Genomic DNA, 24,891 nt, shown 5'->3' on the forward strand with positions numbered 1-24,891 from the left:
GTTATCCAGAAATGTCTTAGGTGACATCTGATTCTTAGATGCCAGGAAGAAAGTCACAGGACTCACCATTGGGGAGATCAGCTTCTAACTTCTGCATCCCCCACCATCACCACCTCCAGGAGGCCTTCCCTGATTACTCCATTGGGAGGCCTCACCCTCTGGGTCTGCATGACAGTGTGCACAGGCTTTACTGTACCCAGAGTTCTTCTCTCTGTAATTGGCTGTCCTCCCATGATGCACTGGAGGCAGGGGCTGGGTTACTCTCTGGACTCCCTCTCTCCACCCAGAGCCTGGCTTTGTTGTTGCCTGCATTCAGTGTCTCCACCATCCAAGTGTGTACACCACATTCACTGGGTTTCTCCTTTAGGAGTTAACAGTGGAAAAGAGTGCCTGGAGATTTAATGTCAGTGGCATAAGAATGTAGCAGATAGTGCATGTAGTCTGGGATGGACCCCAGCAGGAGCCAAGAGCATCCAGCATCCCAGGACTCCCAGGAGGGGGAGTCCTTATAAAGTTCTTGGAACAAAAAGGCGTCAGAGGTTTACATAGTTTCCCTAAAGCATCTCAAGGAAGCCCAGGAAAAACAGACAGCTCTAAGCAGGGCAGAGCCTCAGGTTGCAGGGCGCCTTTGGACATAGATCCTCATTGATACATGAGGCCTGACATTCACGGGGTATTCAGGGATGGACAGAAGCGTTCAGAGCTGCAAAGTACTGGGTAGGGGCATGTGTGTTATTCTGCAGAATCCAGTGAGATGTCTGGGAGGTGCCTCGAGGGGTGGGTGTTTCCTGCTGAAATTATTCCGGGGTTTTGAAATTTTAAAATTTGTATTATTTATGTATATATGCACACTTTTTTTAACTGAAATAATTTTTTTCAGAAAGGAACTCAGTAAGGGGGAAGGAAATGGGGCATTTACTGGGCATTACTGAGTTCCTAGGGAGACGCCCACCATGCATCCTGTAAGCTGTCTCTCCTTCAGCCAGCACAGCTGCTGGATGACAGGAGGAGACTGCAAGCCTCCTGCCTTTTCCTTAGCTGTGGTTCTTGAGGCTTTTTAAACAATAAAAATGCCAGTGTGAATGATGTGAGATGGATGTGGCCCTACTTCCTGGCCAACTCCAGGCCAGCTGGAATGGCCCATGCTGTAGGGGCAGTGACACAGGAAGAGGGAGGTGTGGCCTGCAGAAAGGACAGGTGTGATGTGAGGGCCACAGCCTGCCATGTTGGCAGAGCTAGTCTGGTCCTGTTTGGGTCACAGGCGCCTCTCAGAACCTGTCCTGCGCAGCACAGGGAGCATTCAGTCCCAGTCCCTAGAAGGGGCCTGGGCTTCACAGACCTTTCTTTGCTCAGAAGCATGTAAAGAGCCCACTCCTCTACCTATCATCAAATGCAGTGGGTCTGTAAGGAGTTGCAAATGGTGGGGAGATGGATAAGACAGTCAGGGGGGACCCAGGCAGTATGTGGACAGAAGCTGGTCCCTCTGCTCCCACCCCAGGGGCCTAGCACAGTGCTTCCCAAAGCTAAGTCCATGATCTCCTGGGCTATCAGAGCTCCGGCAAAAGGGTTTGGCAGTTAGACTCACTTTGGAGGGCTTAGTAGACACACCCTGTTTTGAAAGAAACCTGTGGAACGCTTTAGTGCATCCCACAAGGGGTTTCTACCTTGTTTGTTCAGAGCACGTCACACATTTGCCAAACTGTCTGATCTCAACTATGGAAGGGCTCGTCTTTCAGGGACATTAGGCAGAGTCTGAGACATTTTTCACTGTCACCACTGGGAGATGGTACCTACAGGCATGTGCTGGGGAGAGTCCAGGGGTCCTGCTAGAACTTAGCCGTGTTGCTTCTCTAGCCAGGCCTCTCTTTCCCATTCACACATTAAGAGCCCAGAGGCTAATCATGGCAGAGGGCCCAGCCAGTCCTCCAGCCACCCTTCTCCACCTCCTACCCTCCATCCTGCCATCTTCCCTCCATCCCTACTCTCTGCCCTCCATTTCACCATCTACTCATTTCCTAGTTTCCTTCATTCTGCTGCTGTCACTCAGACCAAAAGTAACTTAGGAAAGAGTTTATTTCAGCTTAAAGTTATAGTTCATAATGGAGGGAACTCAGGGCAGGACATTTTTTTGTCTGTTTGTTTTTGGTCTTTTTGAGACAGGGTCTCCCTGTAACCCCAGTTGGCTTGGAACTCGCTATGTAGACCAGGCTGGCCCCAATCTCACAGAGATCCGCCTGCCTCTGCCTCCTGAGTACTGGGATTAAAGGCGTGTACCACCACACCTGGTAAAGATACGTTTATTTTTCTTTTATGTATATGAGTGTTTTGCCTACATGGATGTGGGTGCACCTATGTTGTACAATGCCTGCAGAGGCCAAAAGGTGTCAGACCCCCTAGAACAGGATTTAAAGATGGTTGTTAGCTGCCATGTGGATGCTGGTGGAACCAAACCTGGGTCCTCTGCAAGAGTAGCCAGTGCTCTAAACTGCTGAGTCATCTCTCCAGCACCTTAGCTGGCTTTCTTATACTGTCCAAGACTACCTGCCTAGGGATGGTGACATCCACAATGGGCTGGGCCCTCCTGCATCAATTAATAAGACAATTTCCCACAGACAGGCCCTCGGGCCAATATGATCTAGGCAACTCCTTAATAGAGGCTTGTCTCTCAGATGACTCTAGGCTATATCAAGTTGAAAATTAAAGCTAACTAGGACAACCCTATATCCCCCTCCCATCATCCTCCACCCTTCAACTCTCTACCCTCTACCCTAACACCTTCCCTTCTTCTAGTCTCTACCCTCCTTCCCATCATCCACCCTCCTTCCACCTTCCATCTATCATCTATCCTCCCTCCCCATCGTCTTTCCACCCTCCATCCATCTTCCTCTACCCTCTATCCTCCCTCCAACTCCCCTGTACCCTCCACCTTCACCCTCCCTCTATCTCTTCTCCATCCTCCCTCCCCTATCCTCTATTCTCCATCTACCTCCCACTCTCCGTCTTCCTTGCTGTCTTCCCTCCATCAAACCTCCATCCACATCTACTCTCTATCCATCCTCTGTCATCCCCCTTCCTTCACCTACCAACCTACCAGGGTCCAGAACATGTTGATGTCTTCTTATTTTTCAATCTCTCATAAGTAAAGAATGTGGTGTAGCCACACTGCATTTCTCTCTGCAGGAGAGCACTAGGTTTTTCCCGGCTCCTTTTCTCATTCAGCTTCACAAACAGCTTTCAGGAGATTGGATTTCATTATGGGAAGAGAAACAGACACAGCAAGGACGTAAGATTGCCTCAAAGCTCGACTCCCATCCTCAGGCTCCTGGGATTGTAACAAACCTCCTGTCATGGAAGCCTATCGGGGCCTGGGTCTCAGAGCCTCCTATTTTGTTTGTTTCTATGAGAGCCACAGTAGTTCAGTGCCAACCCCTTAACATTTATTTTATGTATTATTATTTTTATGTTGCAGGTGTTGTCCACAACATGTGTGTATGTGTGTATGTGGAGGTCAGAGGACCACTTTTAGGAGCTGGTTCTCTCCTTCCATAGTGAAGATTGAACTTAGATAGTCTGACTTGTCTGGCAAGCACTCTTACTTGCTGAGCCATCTCACAGACTCTGTCAATACCTTTTATCCCCAAATATGCCACTAGTTCCTGCTCCCAGGGAATGGACATCCCTGGGAGTCCAACCAACAAACACAAAGGAAATAGGTCAGATGTTCCCTGCATGCTCTAACACAAGGAATAAAAATGGGTCAGTGTGACAGAGAGTGACTGGGGAATCAGAAGACCTCAGCAAAGAAGTGACATTTAGGACAAGATTTAGGGACAGTGACAGGATAGGTGGAGAGGGATGGTAAAGGCAGTAATTCTAGGTCAGGAACTGCCAGGTCAAAGGCCCTGATATAGGAACAGCCCCACTGGGTTGGAAAACAGAAAGGAGCCTTTGTGTATGGAAGAAGGAGATGCTCTGGAGAGTGGCAAGACGTGATGAAGTTGGAGGAACAGGGCCTCCCAAGCCAGGCACGCTGAAGGAGGAAAAGGTAGAAGGTGTTGGGATTTCATCCTGAGTGTGGAGGTTGGGGAGGAGGAAACAGCTAATGGGTAACTGTGCTGTCTCCATAAGGCTCTACAGACTCTTCTCCATTAGCAGTGGTGAAGCTTTACCTGGCAGGTGTGTGTGTGTGTGTGTGTGTGTGTGTGTGTGTGTGTGTGTGTGAGTGTAGAAAACCATGTCACATTTCCTGACCACAGACCTCCCCTCTGGTGGCTCCTGAAGGAAAACATGGAACTCAGGTCACTGAACAGTGTTGGAGAAGCAGATTGACCTCACCAAACTATGCTTGATGAATAAGGAAGCTCCAGGGCTCAGCTTCACTTCTGGGCGACCCTCATGTCTTTCTTAGGGTCTTCAAACCCTGGGACATGGCCGTTTCCTTCTCATGATTAGCAAAGACAGCCAGGTACCCAGCTGGGGAAGGAAAGATTTAGAAATACATCTAGAGTCCTCAGAACGCTTTCTTCTTTTTATATGTTACGTGATACTTACAGTGAGCACCTGGCCCACCTTGCCTGTCTTAATGTCATCAGAGTCAAGGCACCATGATCTAGTAGTGACTTTGCTACTAGGGCTGCCTGCTGCCAGGCTTTCTAAATGAAAAGCCATTCAGACCACAACAGAACTCCCAAGAGCCCTTCAGCAACTGCTAACATGCAAGTCCCTCCCTGGGCTGCTTTAGCATGCAGTATGGAAACACTGGTTTGTGGAGTGGGAAGGAGCATCAGGCAGAGGGCAAGAAAATGTAGTAAGAACGGTGTTCTGAGAGTATCTCACCTGAGTCACTTGTAGGATGAGAGACAGCAGTGTTGCCCCATAGGACTTTCCAGAGCCATGTTTGGTGTCTGCTGTCCAGTACGGTGACCACTAAGCACATGTGGTCCTCAAATGATTGAAATGTGACTAGTGGGCCCAAGAAACTGGAGTTTTAATTTACTTTAATTTAACAACTTCAAAAATCTTTTTGCAACAATGTTAAACCTACAAACAAGTAGGAAAGTAAAAACAGCATTTATTTGTTTATTTATTATTTATCTATTTATGGTGCTGGAGATTGAACCCAGGGCCTTGTATATGCAAGACAAGCCCTCTACCACTGAGCTACACTCCCAGCTCCTTATTTTTGAAGTTACTGAAGTTATGAACCACATAGAACTTTTCATTCCCCCTTTTAAGTCATAGAAATCCCTAAGGGTTTGGCATTTTATGCTTTTTCTTATATCCCAGGCCTGCATTATGTTCTTTAGGACTGAATGATCCTTGACCAATTTTACTTCGTTCTCAGAGGCCCTAGGCTCTGGAGGTTCCCACTGGGGCCTCATTTCCCCATGGCCAATGATTGGCATATTAGGAGCCTAAAGGATGAGGATGCTCACAGGTGAGGCTCATGATCTTGTAAGCTATAATTGCCCCCATTTCCACTGGTAAGTTTTCTGAAAATGCTGCCTAGAGAGACACATAACATGACAGTGTTAGAGAGAACTGCTGTGTCGAGAAATGGTTGAATGGAAAATTAGTTTTTCTTTCCCAGTAATTGTTTTGACATGAGCAGTAATTAGCCAACAGCTGACAGACCAGAACTGCAGCAGGAACAAGGGACTGGATTAGAGGCAGGATGCCTGGGCATTAGCTGGCTCCTGGCTACCCTCAGCCTGTGGGGCTGGGAGCAGGGAGCCAGAGCCAGACAACAGGGTGCAGCCTGTAGAGAATACCAAGTGAAGTCCTGGGAAAGGAGTGAGTGGGGTCAGAAAGGCAGCCTCCAACCTGGGCTTATAGGAGCCCAGTGTTGTCAAAGACAGTGACATCACTCCCTGCGCAGATAAAACACCAGACTAAACTGTGAATCCTTGTGATGTCTTTGTTCGATGTTAGGTTCAGGGTAAAACTGTCACAGGACACAGACTGGGAGAGCTGCCACATGTTTCTGGGCCCTGGGGCAACCTGTGCCTGGCTGTTTCCTTAGCGTTTGAACAAATTTTGCCCATAAAACCACCTGGGTCGAGTGCTTTTGTGGATCGTACGTTTTCAAAGGTGGAGGTAGTGTTCTTCCTCCTCTTCCTTCTCCTCCTCTTCTTCTTCCTTCTGTTCTTCCTCCCCATCCTGTTCTTCAGATTTCTCTTAACATTTCTAAATTCTTAAAATCATTTTGATAATTCACATGTTATGGAAGGTTGGTTTTTTATTAGACTACAATTAGAACTCATATTCTTTCATTTAAAAAAATATCTTGCCTGTATTTGCTGTGCTTAAGTGTTCTAATTCCCAGTTCTGAACATTTGTGGTTACCCTCAAATTAAGCCAGCTCATCTCCTTTTCTTATTGTAATAATTTCTACCCTAACCCCAAACACACACCCTCTGGTTGCCAATATTATCGCTACCTCTAACATTAATTTCTGTTGCTAGTCCTTCCCCTGTTTTGCTTGGTTACTTCATAGGTCTTAACCACCACCCCACCACCACCATATTATAAGAGGATGTTTAGTCCATTTATTTTTGTTTCTTAGGGATTAGTATTAGAATAATTAAGGCTATGTATTCTCTTCCAAGTAAAATTCAGGCTTTATCCTCTTCATTTTAATATGTCCTTCCTTATTATTTCCTAAATACTGTGTAAATTTGCATTTGACCTGACATTCCTTAAGAGGGTATTTTCTTAAGTTTCCAAGTATTTGGAAGATGGGAGGTTGGGAGCCTGTGTGTTTATTTTTTCATTATTAATATCTACTTTTACTGTGTTCTGGTCAAAGAATATGGCCTACATTATTTATGCTTTTTTGCCGTGTGTGGACAGTTTATTTGTGGCTTAAGCATGGCTAACTTTTTAAATGTTCCATGGCTTCTTGGCAAATGGTGCCCTCTTTGTTTATAGGGTAGGATGTTTAATACATGTACATCAGTCAGTCTTTTAAATTAAATTATTCAGATCTTGTTTACCTTCATGCCTGTCAACTAATCAGTACCAGAGTCAAAAGCAGTATACTGAAGTTTCCCCTGATGTCTTTATACTTACAAGCTGGTTTTTGAGGCAGGGTCCTCTCTATGGCTAGACTCAATCTTGTAATTCTCCTGCTTCAGCCTCCCAAATGCTGGGATTGCAGGTGTGCACCATCACACCCAGTATCAGCATTTTTAGTCAATCCATTTTAGCACTGCAGTACTTGATAAACACTTTCTCCCATGTCTTGCCTTTACAGTGGGATGTATTATGACTGGTGTGATGACTTTTCTGACACAGCTGTGGGCCAGTTCAAGCTGGTTCCCTCTGCCTCTAATGCTGTTGGAGTCCAGCCTTTCTAATGGCTGCATTTCTCATTGAGTTGATAGGACTGACATTTGGCCAGGCATTTGAGGACTGAGTAAGGACCAGGGCTGGGTGTGGGGTCTTTCCCTTTCCTTGTGGGTCATTGGCCACCGGTCCACAAGGACAAAGGGAGCAGAAGCGATGAACGGGATCAGGACGGCCAGTGAGCACTGACGGAAGAAAGCCATTCCAGGGAGGCAGGTTCAGTGATACAAACAGCTCCAGACCCAGTGAAACAGCTCTGTTTATTCAATGAGGAGTTAGGGGAAAATATAGTGTGGAGGCAGCAGCCAATGCTTCAGCTGATAGGTGCTCATAGTATGCTTTATTTACATGTGGCAGCAGGCTCCTATCATCTGACTATCGGGCAATGCCTAATTATCATATAGAAGAAACCTGGGGGTAGTTTTTACTCCAGGTAACTATGCCAAAGGTCATGTTTTAAATGAGGCCAAGCATCCGTGCTTGGTGGCACTTTCCAGGTAAGTCAGGCAGGAAGCCCCTGCTGAAGAAGGAGCCAACCTTAACAGAAGGGTTCCCCAGCAGCTGGGGAGCTGGCCAGACAGGGTTAATGTACTTTCTTTTCCAAGCACTGTATGGGGGTGGGCTGTTGCTATATACCAATTTCTCTTTCTTCAGAGAGAGAGAGAGAGAGAGAGAGAGAGAGAGAGAGAGAGAGAGAGAGAGAGAAGTCTTCTTCAGGAGTCTGGGGCTGACCGTGTAAATCAGGGTGAAACCCACCTGCTGAGGGACTGTTGCGCATGGTCCTCATGGCAAATGGTTTGAGTTGTTGGCTACAAACAGTCAAAGATGGGTTACTTCCCCCAGCATAAGGTTCTGCCTGGAGTGGTCCATACCAGCTCACTGCTGGTGGTTTACCTCAGTCCTGGCCACTCTGCCTTCCAGATTGGATGTCCCTTAGCCAAATGTTTGGGACCAGAAATGCTTCAGATTTAGGAAAATTTGAACACATATAATGAGACATTTTGGTGCCATGGCACAGATCTAAACAAAAATTGCATAGGCTGAAGGTAATTTTGTACATTATTTCAAACCTTGTTTCTTGGGGTGTTATTTTCCACTTATAATGTCATGTCAAACACTGACAAAGTTTGGGATTTGGGAGTTGTACTGGCCTCTGTGACAGAACATCTGACAGAAACAACTTAGATAGGAAGGGTTGGTCTTGGCTTACTGCATCAGTGGGTGCAGTTCATCATGGTGGGAAGGCTCGGTGGAGTCCATGACTAGGGGAGCATGCTACTGGAAAGCGTCACATCTCTGCGTACCTGAGAAGCAAAGAGCTTGTGCCGGAAGCAGAGGCTATATATAGCCCACTAGCTCTGCCCATGTGTCTGTGTTGGCACAAAAACACAACTCCCACCTCAGAGGGGTAAGAAACAGTTTATTATGGAGCCTTATATGAATGACCATGAACATAGATTTAGGTCACCCCAAATTACATGTTCCAATGTGGAAGCAGTTTCATGAAGTTTTTATAGGAACAGAACAAAAAAAGTCATCAGTCAAGACACCTTTCAAACACATTGGTAAAAGCATTAAGTTGGCAGATCCAGCAAAAGGGAAATCTCAGCTCTCAGCCTCAGATGCTAGCTAATGACACCTAGCTTTTTTGGTTGGGGGAAACCAGGATTTTGTCAAGTCTTAATATGCTACTGGAAAGGTTTTTATCTGTTAGTTACAGGATGTTAGGTCAGACATGGTGGAGGACAGGTAAGGAAAGGCTAGTTAGGGGCTGAAGATAGATGGTCCAAGATAAATTGTAATTAGGCTCTGGACCTGCAATATTCCAAAATCTCCACAATCACTGAAGTGCTAATCAGTTAACCAACCTTGCAGGAGGTTCAGCTGAAGATGCAGATTTGTTTGGGGTTTTTTGCGGGGGTGGGGGGCACTTTCATTCACAGTTGTATGTCCCCCTGTCCAAAAGGGTCCACGGCCTCCCAGAATACTGCTACCAGCTGGGGACCAGTGTTCAAACACATGAGCCTGTGGTGGGCATTTCACATTCAAATGGAATAGAGACTTGTAGATATTTTGTCCTGTACTTCCTGCCACCATGCAGAGCTTGTGTAAGAACTGAGTTGGACATTCGTTCCTATGCATTCCTGCAGTCCGACCATTCTTTCTATATGTGTATATCCATCTGCAGTCTCTCCCCGCCTGGGGCATGAGGACAACTTACTCTCCTGGTTTTCAGAGACGGTGCAAGTGGATGGTACAGGGGCTAAATTCGGCCAAAGCAGCAGCTTCCCTGGCCCCTTCTTTTTTTTAAACGAAGTTCTGTAGAAGACAGGGATCTCTCACATGCGTTGCTTGCTTGAGTATAATACTAATTAAGCAGGTTTAGAGACTAAGTGGAATCACACCCATTTTCCTAAGTGGAGGAGAAATGGCTCCCCTAAGTTCATGTACCTGGGGGAGAATGTGGGTATCAGAGTGAATCCATGAGGTTAGGAGTGGGCAGAAGGGCTGGGGGCTTGGAGCTGACTGTGGTGGGTGAGTTTAGCCATGGTAATAAGGAGACTTTACAAATCAGGGTTTTCCCTGCCCCTCAAGAGAAAGCTTATCAGCACCCACTGGGTGTACAAGCAAGTACCCCTCAAGAGGCATCTATTTCAGAGAGGTATCTGTGTGTGTGTCTGTGTGTGTGTGTCTGTGTGTGTGTGTGTGTGTGTTGTGTGTATGTTTCTAAGGCTTGAGCCCAGGGCCTTGTACATGCTAGGCAGGCATTCCACCACTAAACCATATCCCCAGCCTTTTTATTTTTATTTTTGAGACATCTTCCTAAGTTGTCCAGGTTAGTCTAGACATCACTCTGTAGCCCAGGCAGGCCTTAAGCGTGTAGTCCTCCTGCCTTAGCCTTCTGAGAATTAAGATGACAGGTATGAGCCATCAAGCCCACTATAGCATCTGATTTTTTTTTCATTTTAGAAAAACTGAGGCTCAAGAATTTCTGTATGTGACCTTTGCTTATTAGTTAGTAGAGCCAAACATCACAACTACTCTTTTCCCTTACGCAGGTTAAATATCCCCAAATCCAGCTCTACACATTTTTGAGCACTAACGTGATGCTCAAATGCTTTGGATTTGGAGTGCTTTTCAGTTACTTTTCTCATTGCTGTGATGAAATAACCTGACAGAAGCAACTTAAGGAGCTGGGGAGCTGGCTCAGTGGGTAAAGTGCTTGCTGTGCAAGCATGAGGACCTGAGTTCCATCCCCAGCAACTACATAAAAAGCCAGATGTGGCAATGCATGTCTGTAACCCCAGAACTGGAGAGGCAGAGAAGGCAGATCCTTGAACCTTGCTGTCCAGAAGCCTAGCCTGACCAGTCCCAGTAAGAGACCCAAGGTGGAATAACACCACGAGGTTGATCTCTGGACTGCATACACACACACACACACACACACACACACACTTTTAGAAGGGAAGGGTTTATTTTGAGAGGATGCAGTCCATCATGACAGGGAAGGCATAGTAAGGGAGTGTGAGGTAGTTGATTGCATTGCATCTGTAGTGAGAAAGCAGACAGAGATGAATGCCTGAATGCCGGTGCTCCTCAGGCTTTTCAGCCCCGCCCCCATCACCTTTAGTCAGTCTTAGTGTGTAACCCACACTTTGGTGAGTCTTCCCTCCTCAGTTGGACATCTCTGGAAACACCCCCACAGACATACCCAGAGGTGTGTCTCTTAGATGATTCCACATCCAGTCATTTGAAGTGAGCTGTCACAGGGCATTTCAGGTTCTGGCTCTTTGGATTCGTGATGCACAGCTGGCATAAAGCCTGTGCAAATATTTCTAGATCCTAAAAAGTCCAAACTCTGAAATGCTTTGGATCCTAAACATTTGGGAAAAAGGATATTCAACCCTTACCTACATGGCACTGTTCTGATATTAAGGTTGGAGAAGTCCCTCAGAAGACTCACAGTGGTGGAGGAACCACGTGACTCAGTAGAAAGAGACAAGGCCCCTCAATGACACCTGTGGCGACAGCTAGGCTCTAATGACCTCGGCTTCAGTTAAACATGCTCCTGAGATGAAACTTCGTCCCCAAGAGTTCAGCACAGTGGATGCAGCAAATTAGAGAGGCGCTTTCCCCCATTCCTAGATCTGTAGCTGCCCCTGAGATTCTAAGAGATAGTCCCCACCATGTGAGACCTCCCGCTACCTCGGGAGGCAGAGGGAGAAGGGCTACTGTGGCCAGAATTCAAGGGTGCCTGTCTGTGGCCCCCGCAGCATCTGAGCTGTGTCTCTGTCCCCGCAGTGAATGGATACCACGCATCAGGGACCCCGGCGCACCCTCCAGAGACTGCCCACATGAGTCTCCGAAAATCCACCGGTGATTCCCAGGTAAGGGGCCTGTCAAGGGAGGTAGGGGCAGCTGAGTGTCTAGACCCAGGAAGGAGCCATTAAGGAGGAGTGTATCATGGGAGTCAGGAACTTACGGCCCTATTCTGTCCCTGAGTGGAAAGTGTTCCTGGGCCATCCTAATAGTTCCTGATGGGAAATGGTTAGAGAATTTCAGTTTGTTGACTTTCGAGAAATTGAGGGTAATTTACAGCAGGAGCTAACGGACTGTAACTGTCAGGGCCGAGGGGTCCTCCCTGCCGTCCACATTCCTGATACAGAGTCCAGGTTTCCCATCAGGTTAGGAGTGTGGGCCAGCCAGGCTGCTGCCCTTATCTCTTCTGCCACACCCATCTCCACTCACCAAAAGTGGAATTCAGGAAAACGACCATCTCGTTTGCTAAGTCAGCACAGAGATAACTCTTGGACAGGAAGAATTGGAAATATTTTTATTTTTGAGACAGGTCTTATCTAGCCTAGACTGGCCTGGAAGTTTCGTTCTTCCTGCGTCCACCTGCTTCCACCACCCAAGCGCCGGGATGACAGGCACACACCACCATACCTAGCTGGGAATATGTTTTAAGATTCCCGTACTCTTGTCTCATTCATCATTTCAATTGACACTTGTGTGAGGTGGGCATCAGTATTGTTCTCTTGAGCATGGGACCACAGAGGAACAGACCACTTAAAAGACTTGTGCAAGCTCATGTGATGACTTGAGGGTCAGAGTGGACCTGATCCATGTTCTGTGATTTCCTCATTTGCAGGAAACTGCATCTAGGAAAGGGAGACTAGTCTACTCACAAATGATCAAACAGCAAACAGGCTTAAGGAAGTCCCCAAACCCCATCAGCCTTTGTCTGGATTTAACGTGCTAGACCCCGGGGGTGATGATGATGATAACTGATGGTGGGAATGTTACTGAGAACAGTAACTGTGTGTGCCATCATTGCCTCTACATGTCACTGAAGGAAAGACCCTGTGCTCTGTGAGTGCCATGGACTCACATGTGGCACCCCGCATCCCTGCAGTCAAGAGTGCTGAGTTTCAGAAACTTAATAAGTTGTCCTTTTAGGAGGCCAAGCATTGACTGAGCTCAGGTTCAATCAACTCTGGTTTAGAACCTGAGCCTCGGTGTGGGTCAAGACTTCTTCAGTTCGTATGGATTTCCAAGTTTCCTGGTCTCCTGCAGACTCTGATTCAGGTTGAGAGTGGGGTATGCATTTCTAGCCAGCCTTAGAAGTGGCAGAGGTGGCAGTTGCCCCTGCTGGGGACCAGGAGTGACTATTAGGGATCTAGGCTCAGCTGGATCCAGGCTCAATACATAAAACTGTGTCTGGCTGCCTTCATACCCCTGCTCACATGACCTATCATGAACAACCCTGGCTTTGTGTGTTTTCCTGCTGAGACCCTGAATAGCCTTCTGAATACCACTCATTGGTGTTAGAGGGAAACTAGCTTGTCATCTGACTTGAAAGTGTTTCTGAAGACAGGAGTCTGCCCTGCTGCAGTTGAGCCACAACAAAACCACACTGCTACCCCTGAGCATCATGAGGAAGGATGTTGGAAGCCATTCCGCATTCTTCCTTCCCTGCTTGAATGTGGCTCTCTTGGCCTCAAGAAACATTATGAAGTTCCCACTCAACCATTTTTTTTAATGCATACAGGTGTAGGGAACTTATGGCCCAGAAACTGATTCAATAGCATCACAGGTCTTAACAGAGGAATTTCTCTTCCTGTGTCTGTTCTTGGAATATATTCAGGGATTCTGGTTTATGTGGAAGATCATTCACATAGCATTATTTATAGCCCTGTAACATTGGACACAACCTAACTGTCCAGCAACAGGGGATGGGTAAAATAGATTATAGAGCTGGACATCTAGCCAGCCAGTGACATTATGTGGCTATTAAAAAGCATCCTCCTGAAGAGAATTTAATGATTTGGGAAAATGCTCCCAATTAAAATTGAGTGGGAGAGAAACATATATAGGGGCATGGTTAGTCTTATTTAGAAAAAGGAAGAGAGCTGGGAGAAAGAGAAAGCGGAGGATCTCTAATGGCCTAACTGCATCTCAGACTGAGTTTCTCAGAGACATTTAGTGATATCTGGTGATATTTTGATTGTCACCACTAGAGAGGAGGTGTTATACATCTAGTGAGTAAATGCCAGGGATGTGACTTACCGTTCTACAGGACACAAGACAGTTCCCACAACAAGAATTACCTGGTTTGAAAATATGAATCATGTTGAGGTTACAAAACCTTGTTCAAAGAACATGGGTGATTTTTATCTCCTTTACACTTTTCTCCAAATTTCCTAGCATGAATACATTTCACTTTTATAAAACACAGATACACTTTTCATTTAAGAAAACAAAAGTTGGGGACTAGGGAGACAGCACCATTGGTAAAGTGCTTGGGCACAAGTACAAGGACTTGAGTTCAATCCCCCAGTATCCACATATAAATCCAGTCATGTTGGTGTGCTTGCAAACCTAGAGATGGGAGCCCTCTGGGGCTCACTGGCTAGCCAGTCTAGCCTAATTGGTGAGTCCCAGGTCAGTGATGGAATGTCTCAGAAAAACAAAGCAGAGGAGTGATTGAAGGAAGAGATCCCAGACTGACTTCTGCCCATACCCCCTGCATGCTCACATATATATGTTCCCCCAAGTGTGGTGCTGGGCATTCAGGGAAGCTAGCTCCACAGACCCAGGCCTGGGCTGACAGTGACTGCTGCAGACAGGAAGGTTTGAGGAATATTCTTTTCTGATGAGAACCTTGAGGTTGAGATGTCATCAAAGTAACAAAAACAAATAATGTAATACATGGAAAGGGTAAGTCTGTATTTATTCCCTGGATCCCAGGGCTGTAAAGTAGACCCTTAAAAATACTTTTAAGGCTGTGCAAAGGCAACATTTGAATACAAAAGCTGCTACTCTTTGACATCAGTTTGTGAACCTACAGAGCTAATTATCAAAAAGGCACTAAAGCCAGGTGGACACGGGCTGCATGCAGCCTTTAGTCCCAGCACTGGGGAAACAGAAGCAAGTGGATCCTGTGAGATTAAGGCCAGCCTAGTCTCCATAGTGAGGTCCAGACAAGCTGGGGCTGCAGGGAGACTCTCAATGCCCCAACCAAAGGCGCTAAAGGCTATATATAAGTAGGTTAAGAAAGTTTCTCACAGACAGCAGGGCCCAAAAAAGGATGTCTAAGCATACACAGCACTCTTCAGTATACCTAGTAATTTACACATTCCCAAGGCTATCAATCTTTATCCATAATTGTTCTTGATAATAGCTGAGGGCTGGGGATGTAGTTCTATGGTAGAGTTCTTGCCTAGCATGTCCAAGGCCCTGGATTCAATCCCTAGCATATGCGCACACCTTCATGACAATAACTGTAATGTGAGTGAAGGAGCACATGGTCATTTGAGAAACTGAGTGTGTGGTGGTAAAGGTGGCTTGCCCAAGGTCGTGATGACCAAGCCCAGTACCTGCAAAGTACCTGCCAGCCATCTTCTCTTTGAGCAGGTTAATGGGGAAGACTTAAATGTTAGTGAGGAGAGGGAAGACACACATAGTTTTCATGAAAACCCAAAGTGTGTCCCCACCATTCTGTGTTATGGATAGGACTCACAGCTGGGTGTCCAGAAGTCCCAAACTTCTTTGCCCACTCTTGGAAGACCTCGATGGACACAGGTGGTGGTAAGCTGGTGTCACCCAGTGGAGGGTTTCAGTACTGCAGCAGTCAAGCTGGCAGCAGCCTGGGACTTCAATAAATGGCACCTTCCTGATCCTTGGGGAGACGACCCAAGGATCAAAACTTGGCAGAAACAAGTCCTAGCTTGCCCCTTGTCTGCCTGCCCACTGTTGCCCAGGTCCTTTTGTCATCCATCTTTCCACTGTTCTGGATTCTCATGATTACCCCAGAAGACTCAGGGCTTGGAGCTCCAGGATGTGTTGAAGAATAGAGTTCAGGGTAGAGAAAGAGCTGAGATACCATGTCGCTGCCATCCTTCCCTGGCCCCTTGCTTCAATAACACACATTCTGTTGTTCATTTAGGTCTTTGCCAGGCAATGAGGTGTATAAAGACACAATTCTTGCTGTGGGAGAAGGGCCCAGGGCTGTGTCATTCCAGCCGTGGTAAGGGCTGGAGGAGGTGCACACTATGAGAAGCCAACCTGGTGGTGCTGAAAACGTCAGGAGGGGTTTCTTGAGAAAAGACACTCAGCTAAAGCCTGGAGGGGCGAGCAAAGGCTTAGCTTGACAAAAAGGTGGGAGGAGGAATAGCATTCCAGATAGAAGGAACAGCAAATATAGACACCTAGAAGCAGGGAGGAGGGGGATGCTTTCAAAGAACCCATAGAGGTCCAGTACAATGGTTCATGCTATGTTACTAAATTAGTAGTGTAGGAAGATAGAAGATGAGACTGGAAGGGTCTGCATGGGCTTGTCACAAGGAGTTCGGTGTTTATACTAATAGCACTGGGACCTGCAGAGGGTTTTCTTACAGGATCCCACCTGCCAAAGGAGAAGTACCCAGAGCTGCTTTGTGGGGGAAGAAGTGAGCTGTAAAGACATTTGGAAGAGGGGCTGCTGAGCCACTTGTGAAGTCACTTGTAGTTTAGGGAGTCGATCATGTGATACAACCTTTGTTGCTGCTCTCATTGACACCAGAGCTGCCCAGAGCAGGACATCCAGATGTGGAAGTGGTAGTTAAAAACTAAGTGGAGGGGAAGGAGAGATGTCTCAGCAGTTAAGAGTACTGGCTATTCCTGCAGAGGACCCGGGTTCAGTTCCCTGCAGCCACATGGCAGGGAGCAACCGACCTTAACTCCAATTCCAGGGGATCCTACACCCTCTTCTGGTCCTAGAGGGCATTGCACAACATGGGCACACTTACATACATCCAGGCAAAATACTCTGCAGAGGACCCGGGTTCAGTTCCCTGCAGCCACATGGCAGGGAGTAACCGACCTTAACTCCAATTCCAGGGGATCCTACACCCTCTTCTGGTCTAGAGGGCATTGCACAACATGGGCACACTTACATACATCCAGGCAAAATACTCATACACATAAAATAAAAATAAGTAAAAAAATAAAAAACTAAATGGAAAAGGGCCAAACTGTGCAAGAGGCAGAAGGAGCATGAGTTCAGTTCTCAAATTCAAGGCTAGCCTTGGCTACCTAGTGAGCCCTGACTCCAGAAAACAAAAAACAAAAACTATAAAAGGAAAGGAATTCTCTGGGATCATAGGCAAAGGGGGAAATGTTAAAATATTTATTGTAGGAATTTGCACATTTCCGTGAAAGTTGAGGGAATCCTGTGATGCAGTCCCATGGACCTGTCATCTAATGTCAGTGAGCATTGGCATTAAGGAAGTTGTGTTTCATTCTTGCCTTCATCCTGCCCTATACTTTCCCCTCCCTTTATTTAAAGCAAAATTCCTGATCTACTGTTTTAAATGCAAGTGTTTAAAATATAAGTCAAAGGGGACACAAATTCAATGGTGTCGCTATATCAATTCCCTACTCAGATTCTCTGGTTGTCCCTAAATGCCTTTTATATCTGCTTTTCTCTCCAATTCCAGGTCCTTTTAAGTTTTAAGCATAAACGTGTTGGTTACCGTGTCTCTTTAGCCTCTCTGTCTCTGTCTCTCCGTCTCTAAATTTTCTCTTAAAAAACAGATTTGTTATCCAGGCACAGTGGCGCATGCCTTTAATCCCAACAAAGGCAGGTAGATCTCTGTGAGAGCAAGGGCAGCCTGGTCTACATAGTGAGTTCTAGGCCAGCTGGGGTAAAGGGAGATCCTATCTCAAACAAACAAGCAAAAACAGATTTGTTGAAATGCAACTACATATTATGTGATTCATCCATTTAAAATAAAGAGTCTGAAGATATAGCTCAATGGTAGAGTGCAAAGCCCTAACCTTGTGAAAGAAGAAAGGAAGGAAGGAAGGAAGGAAGGAAGGAAGGAAGGAAGGAAGGAAGGAAGGAAGTGGAAGGAAGGAAGGAAGGAAACCAGCAAACCAGACAATTCCTTGTTTGTTTTTATAAATGTATTCAGAGTTGTACACCTATCGTCACAATGAATTTTAGAGAAGTTTCATTGCTCCAAACCACCACCACTACCCCCCCCCCAAAAAAGCCATGGACGATTACTAGTCTGCTTTCTGTCTCTGGGCTGTCTTTCTCTGGCATTTTATCTACAGGAAGCACTGCTGTATGTGGTCCTTCATGACTGACTGCTTTCACTCAGGATGTTTCTGCTGTTGGTGCTGAGTGTGCTCAGACCACCGTTGCTATGGTTGAACAGCATTCCTTTATATGGACGATTTTGTCCTTGTGCTCACTGGAATCTCTTCATCCAGGCTGATGTCTCATGGTTTATCTTTTGTCTTCCTTCACAGTAACTTCTAGGTTAGGGTTTGAAGACCCCAGGTCAGATGTCTTATAGAACAGCCTATGTTCTCCATCTATGTGCTTTCTCATGCTTAAGACTAAAACTGAGAGGTTTGGCAAGAGCTCTGTATGGGCCAAGCTGACTGCTGTCTGCTCTGCTTCTGGGGGAGACACACCCTCACAGGTCTGCACCCTGCTGGGGAGGCTCACCGTGGTGACTGCTGGGTTTCTCCTGTGCAGACATTCATTTTCTTTCCTGATTTATCAGTAACCCATGGGGTACTCATGTAGAGTGGTATGTGATGGTCCAGTTCCCTGACAATCTTTTTACCTTGTACTTTGAGCATCTCTGATGATTATACCCTGAATCCCTTTGACACTGGGATTTCTAAGTGATCAACTTCTAATTCCACACACCCTTTCATTGGTGTTCTCGAGATGACATGCTCCCATCACCCCTATAGCCATTATTCCCCCTGGAGCTCAGGTAGCCCCTAATGTGGCCTGTGGGGCCCCCATGAGCCAACTCCTTGGTCCTTTTGTTTCATCTTCATTCTTCTTTGAGTATTTTCTTACCTCCTGGCACAGTAAGATGCTTCATCTACTTTGTCTTTGGAATTAGCCATGTTTCAAGAGACTTGTGCTCCTTTCAGTGGGGAGTGATATTTAGAAACCAATTTGCAGCTAGTAAGCGTCACTGTGATGATGTGTCATGTCATGCCTTCTGGGCCCTTTGGTGGACTGCTGTGAGGTGTGAGTGTGTGTGTGTGTGTGTGTATACATGCTCATATATGATGTGTGTACATATATACAAGGTTGAGGTGCTAGACACAGATCAGCAGTAGCAAATGCAGAATCTGAGGTTATGATGTCCATGCCTGCACCCCCTGTATCATCACTGCTTACAGTGATACACAGCTAACAGGGCATAAACGAGGGGTGGCACTGACACCCACGTGTACAACTTCCATGCTCGATGTGTAATTTGTATTCTTATCCTGGTCCAAGTTACAGGAAGGGGGTGCACCTTGGCTACACATCTCATTTCACATAATCTTGCACACAATGGTCATGAAATAGGTGTTCATGGATGGTGGAGATTTGAGAAATTTTTGCCCCCACCTCCTGAAAAGACACCGGGGAAACAAAATACAAAGTGTCAAGGTAGAGAGGTGGCAGGAGATGGGAAAGAACAATGCAGGCTTGGGTTCTTTTTCCTACCCCCCCCCCCCATTTCCTGGCCTTGTGACCCTGGACCATGTATTTTCTGCAAGGCTCAGTTTCACAGTCTTTAATACGGAAAAATGCCCCGTAGCCCACTAAAAGGATTAGCTGAGATTGAACACATCCATGCTGAGCCTGGGGCCTGCTGAAACAAACAAGCTACCAGGAGAGGGTGACTCTTGCAGGGCTTCTGGCCTTCTAGTTACCCTGATCCTACTTACCTCTAGTAGCAGCGGCCATATGTAGACTATAAACCTATGGCCAAGGCCACCAGCGCCTATGGCTCTCCAGCACCAACCATGGGCCGCTCAGCACAGTGTTTTTCCTGAGAGAAGACTGCAAAACACAGAATCTACTTCAGAGGCAGGCTTGCCCCCTTCCTGTGTGGAGGAACCATGGGGGGACTTCTGTCCTCGCCTCTTCTTAGTGATTGGCACTAGGGACTCTTGTACAGCTCCTGCTTGCCTTCTTCCCTAGGCATATTTGGCAAGTGTCCCAGAAGAGAAGTGTTAGCTTGGAAGGGTACAGGCCAGGAAGTGGTACCTTCAAATGCCTACAGAAACTGTAATTGGCCACAAGCACTTGACATTGCCTGAGAGCTTGTCAGGATGGCCAGAGGAGTTGCTCTAAGCAGAGGCACCTGGGTAAAATGATTGACAATTAATCAGGTCAGTGTGCCTCCAGTGAAGTATCCAGATACAACCTGAGAGGAACTGGGCTGCACTGGAGACCAGGACCTGCTGGTCACTCACTCAAAGCTTGAGGATCAATGATGAAAATCCATTTTGCAGATAGCCAAACTGAGGATCTTAGAAGTCAGAAGTCTTCCATGGTCAGGGTTTCCAAGTCATCCATTAAATGGGTGTTCCTTAAAGTTCCTTTTCACCAAGAGTTCCAAGGACGGCCATGTTTATGAGGGAACGATTTACTAGCCCAAGCAAGGTGGTAAGGAGAGTGCACAGACAGGGACTCCAGCAAGTTCCCTTTGGCCTGGCTCCCTGATGGCTTCCCGAGGCAGGGGTAACTCACACACAGGTGTTCACCACACCAGGGGTCTAGGGTTGTGTGGCCGAGGGTGGGTGAGAGCACCTGGCTTCCCTGAGGCTCGATGGCAAAGCCCTTTGTACTTTTCCTTCTGTTGATAAAGTGACACTTCACTTCCTCACACTCTACTGGATAGGGCAGGACTCATGTCAGCCCCAGAACACACATAGGATGGCTACCCACTGTGCCTCAGCAGAGCTGCTTCCCAGGCCATCAGGGATCATGGGACAGGTGGCACTTAAGGTCTGACCTCGGGGGGCTGAGGAGCAAACTCCTGAGTATAACTGCTGAAATCTCACTCAGGACTGAACATTCTCTTGTGTTAAATGTGGCTCTTTGAGCTAACCACCCTTGACCAGCTAGCTCCACCCATGTGATCCTGGGTCTTTGGCCGTCCACTGACACAGAGGTGAGCACAAGGGTACTCAGGACTCTGGTTTTCTTGCTGGCAACGGGGATGACATAAAAAGGCAATCCAGAAAGACATTCTGCTTGGCTGAGAAATCTCTATAGCTCCGGAGCTGGCAGAGTAGCAAGTCACTGGGTGGCTGAACAGCGCCCCGTGCCTGTTCCATGTATTCACCGTTTGACATTATGGACTCGGGGGTTTTAGAATAAGGTGTCACGTGCTGAGTCCTCGGTGCCAGGGGGTGGTGGCCTACAATCTGCCTTAACTCTCTGCTCCCCTACAATTCCATTTTGCTGCTTAGACAGCAAGCAATGCAGGCCAGTTACCGGCAGAGGGCAGCGGAGGGGTTAACTCCCCAAATCCCAGTTGGAGAGGAAAGGAGGGGAGACCTGGTTTGAAGCAGTTCCCTGGAGCCTGTGCTTAGCCTTCCTCCACTGTGCCAGGAGCCTGAACACTCCAGACACAACCAGGGCTCCAAGATGCTCCTGCCTGCCCTGGCCCAGAATATGGTGATTCAGGAGTTAATGGCAGGCTGAAATCCTTGAACTTCCCCAGCACAGGGCTCTCAACCAATCCCTCCACCCCCGGGGAACCGAAATGGGGAAAAAGATGTCCAACATGGAGAATAGCTTTGATGATGTTTCTCACCTCTCTCCCCAGAACCTGGGATCCTCGTCGCCTGGAAAAAAACAGAGCAAGGAGAACACCATCACTGTAAGTGGCTCACATTGGTGGGGAGGGCTCCCAGGTTGGGGCTCTGGGCCGTTGCCATGACGACATGGACCACCAAGCAAGCAGAAGTGATACTCGGCTTAGAAACGGAGCAGCTCCATCCAAAGCTTGACTTTAGCCGAAGTTGCACCCCCCCCTTCCTCTGTCAATTCCCCTACCTCACTTTCCCCTGGTGAAAGGGGGAAGGCGGGTTGCTGAAGAGAGGCAGAAGCCGTTCTGTGTGGGGCGGGCAGGGGAAGGTGCTTGTGGGGGAGCCAGTTGAAGTGGGTGGAGTGTGCTGTGCACAGCTATGTGACACGGAAATTACAGCCACGGTAGGGTTGCTTTTGTGCAAGGAAACTTCTGGAAGATGTCAAAGTTAAAAGCAAGAGAGAGGTTCCCTAAGAATAGTTTCTGGGAGTTCCTGGTAAGAAGTTTCTGTCCAGTGTGTGTCCCAAGGCTCTCCCCAAAGCTTGTCAGATGCCTGTGTGGAGGCAGAGAAGAAGCTTTGCTCCTCTTGCCCTCGACCCCCCGACTCAGAGAGAGGAGAAGCGAGGTCTAGTTTTGCTGTCTTGGTACAAGTATGTCATAGGGGTAACAAACAGGAACTTGGTGTCTTGGGCTCCTTGTTACCCTGTTCTGAGCTATTCTACATTGCTGTGGTCACCCAGGCTGATCATCCTGCTTTGCAGGGAGGAGAGAGCGAGACAAACAGTAACGGCAGCAATAATACACCCTGCCACCTTGGTGCATGCTCAGAACAACCAGCAGTGTTCCAAGGGGTTCCCTTTGCCCCTGCTATGTGAGCTATGGTTAATAGGATTAGCATTCCCTAGCATGCACCTGCACCCAGAAGCCAGCATGTATGTTGCTTACGTCACTCACAAGCTATGTAAAAGCTAGGACAGGTTTCTCAGCCTCTTCCTGTATCACTGTCCATGTCTACAAAGCAGGGAGATGGGGGCTTCTGGGATGCAGGAGTGGTATCTGGACTTAACAGATTCATAGTTGTGAAGCAGCCTAGAATAGAACCTGGCCCATACACACAAGCATGATTAGCACGCTGTTCTCAGATGAGGAAACTGAGACACAGAGTGGTGGCACTCCCAGGGTCACCTAGCTAGGAAGCTTGGGGGCTTCTGGGATGCAGGAGTGGTATCTGGACTTAACAGATTCATAGTTGTGAAGCAGCCTAGAATAGAACCTGGCCCATACACACAAGCATGATTAGCACGCTGTTCTCAGATGAGGAAACTGAGACACAGAGTGGTGGCACTCCCAGGGTCACCTAGCTAGGAAGCTTCAGGATTTGGAACCTAAGCTCTTGCCCACTGACGGTGCCCTTCTGGGGCTGACTTGGACCCCTCAGGACATCACTTCTCTGGACATCCTGAGGACTGGGCAAGGCAGCTCAGCCTGCTGGGATCCTGGGATCTTACAGAGGATCTAAAGGGGCTGGGCAGAATATAGTGTAGGCTCTAGAGGGTGTAGTCCCTATCTTCACATTATTACCAAATGCCCCAGAATGCTGATGCAAAGCAGAGCTCCCTAGAGCCTCCAGAAACAGGGAGGAAGGAAGAAGAAAGAGCAAAAGGAAGGCACGTTTGTGTTCTAGAAATAAACAGAGTGAAGAGTGAAAGGTGCGTCGGGCTGGTTAGTTGTCAGAAAAGCGTGCGCCAATGGAGCCCAGCACAGAGTCAGGCCCTCCTGGGTCCTGTCTTTCAGCCAAAGCTTCCCAGTATGGCCCTGGGATTTCTTCTGGATGACACACCTTGTCACCCCTGCCTTAAGGCCTTCCTGGCCCTTCCTACCGGCCTAGCACATCTCATGAGATGGTCTACATGTGGTTGGCATTCGAGACCTCAAAGACCTATTTAAAGGGCAGATTCTTGAATGGTACCTGTAGTTGGTCTGTCTGGGGCCAGGACTGAAAACTGCAATTCTAGCAGTACTTCTAGAGGCCTGAAATCGACACTCACACCTTAGAGAGTTGCTGCTGGGGAAACTGAGTGAAGAAGGTAGTGGCCACAGGTCACGGAGCAAGTGAGAAACGGAACTCAGGACTTGACCCAGGTCTCCCTGCTGCCGACCTGGGCACTTGCCAACATACCCCTGCCATGGTGACCTCATGCCATTCCATGCAGGTTTGTACTGCTCTTTCCCACACCCTGTGCTCTGTCTCCATGCCCAGTCCCTTGCTCTGAGTTCAAATCATACAGAGTATGGCATTTCCTCAGAGGGACAGGACAGCCGTGTTCCTAGAAGACTGGGACATAAACTTCCCTGTCTTGGTCATGTGGGGGTGACAAAAGCAACTTCCCAGCTGTCTGATCCAGAGAGCAGTTATTTCCAGGCCTTGCTGTACAGGGTGTGTGTACTCAGCCAAGGAGCAAGGATGGAGCTAGATTCTGAAGCTCTTGGCCTAGAGCTAGTTTAGAAGAGCAGACACAGCATACCTGACAGCAGTGACCAGACTGGTTGCTGTGCCTGGCTCTCATCCCTGCTGTCAGCAGTGCTGGGCTGGCAGCTAGGGTGGGCTGTTTGACTGGGAGGAACGGGCACAAATGGTTGCTCCCATCCCTCGGCATGAACATAACAAGTTAAGATGTAGAAGATTCTGGGAAAGATGACAGAAATCACTCCGCCCCACTGTCCTGGAAGGAGGAATTGGGGGGCCCTTGGGAGCATCACCTCAGCTGTCCAGTATAGCTTGTCTAAAGGCTGCACCCTGGGGACTAGAAGAGAACCTACAGGGTCCTTCCCTCTCCAGTGACTTTCCCAGGCGGGGGTGGAGGATGAGCAGATCAGGGTCTGTTTGGCTGGAGCCCAAGTCATCAAACCATGTTCTGTTGGTGCTGCAGGTTGTAGAGACTTTCAGTGTGCTCCCTGGCACCAGCCATACTGCTCTAGGACAGGAACATGTGTCCCTCAGCAATGCCTCAGGTGGGTTACATGTGTGTTCAGCAGCTCTGATGGCTTACCAGCTGCTGCTAACCCTTTTGTGCCTTAAGGGTTTCCGGGGGCAGCCTTGATGGTTCTAGGTGACCTGCAGAATGCTGCGGCCTAGCATTGCTGCACAGGAAGTACCCTGCAGTTGAGGTGGTGCAGGGTGTTTCTCCATGTGTCTGAGGTTTGGCACCTCTAACTGGCTGAGGCTGTGGATGTCAGGGGAGAGAAAGAGTGGCCACGCCCCACACACTGGCAGGCACATCCCTGTCCTGCTTCCTGTTTCACACCTGCCTTAGGCATGGACAGGGTATAGCTACAGTTTGTCTCAGAGTGTTGGACAAGTCATGTGACTGGGGTTAGGAGCCTCGACTCAGATTACCTGAGTTCAGGCCACGACTCTGCTATCATATATATA

General features: G+C 47.7%; 1 protein-coding gene across 8 annotated transcripts in view; it reads left to right on the plus strand.

The window, feature by feature from the left end:
- The window catches only part of Gas7 (growth arrest specific 7), a 264,772-nt gene that overhangs the window by 203,139 nt on the left and 36,742 nt on the right, over positions 1–24,891 (plus strand). For 6 of the 8 annotated variants that reach the window (XM_008855723.2, XM_008855724.2, XM_008855727.3 and 3 more), the window contains exons 4-5: positions 11,650–11,735; positions 21,477–21,530. In XM_008855723.2, coding sequence (XP_008853945.1) covers positions 11,650–11,735; positions 21,477–21,530 — 140 coding nt within the window. The remainder of the gene's footprint in view (positions 1–11,649; positions 11,736–21,476; positions 21,531–24,891) is intronic. The other 2 variants (XM_008855725.3, XM_008855726.3) reach the window with 1 other exon arrangement.

Source organism: Nannospalax galili, unplaced genomic scaffold (genome assembly GCF_000622305.1).
Source record: "Nannospalax galili isolate Female #2095 unplaced genomic scaffold, S.galili_v1.0 scaffold146, whole genome shotgun sequence".
Taxonomy (NCBI): Eukaryota; Metazoa; Chordata; class Mammalia; order Rodentia; family Spalacidae; genus Nannospalax; species Nannospalax galili.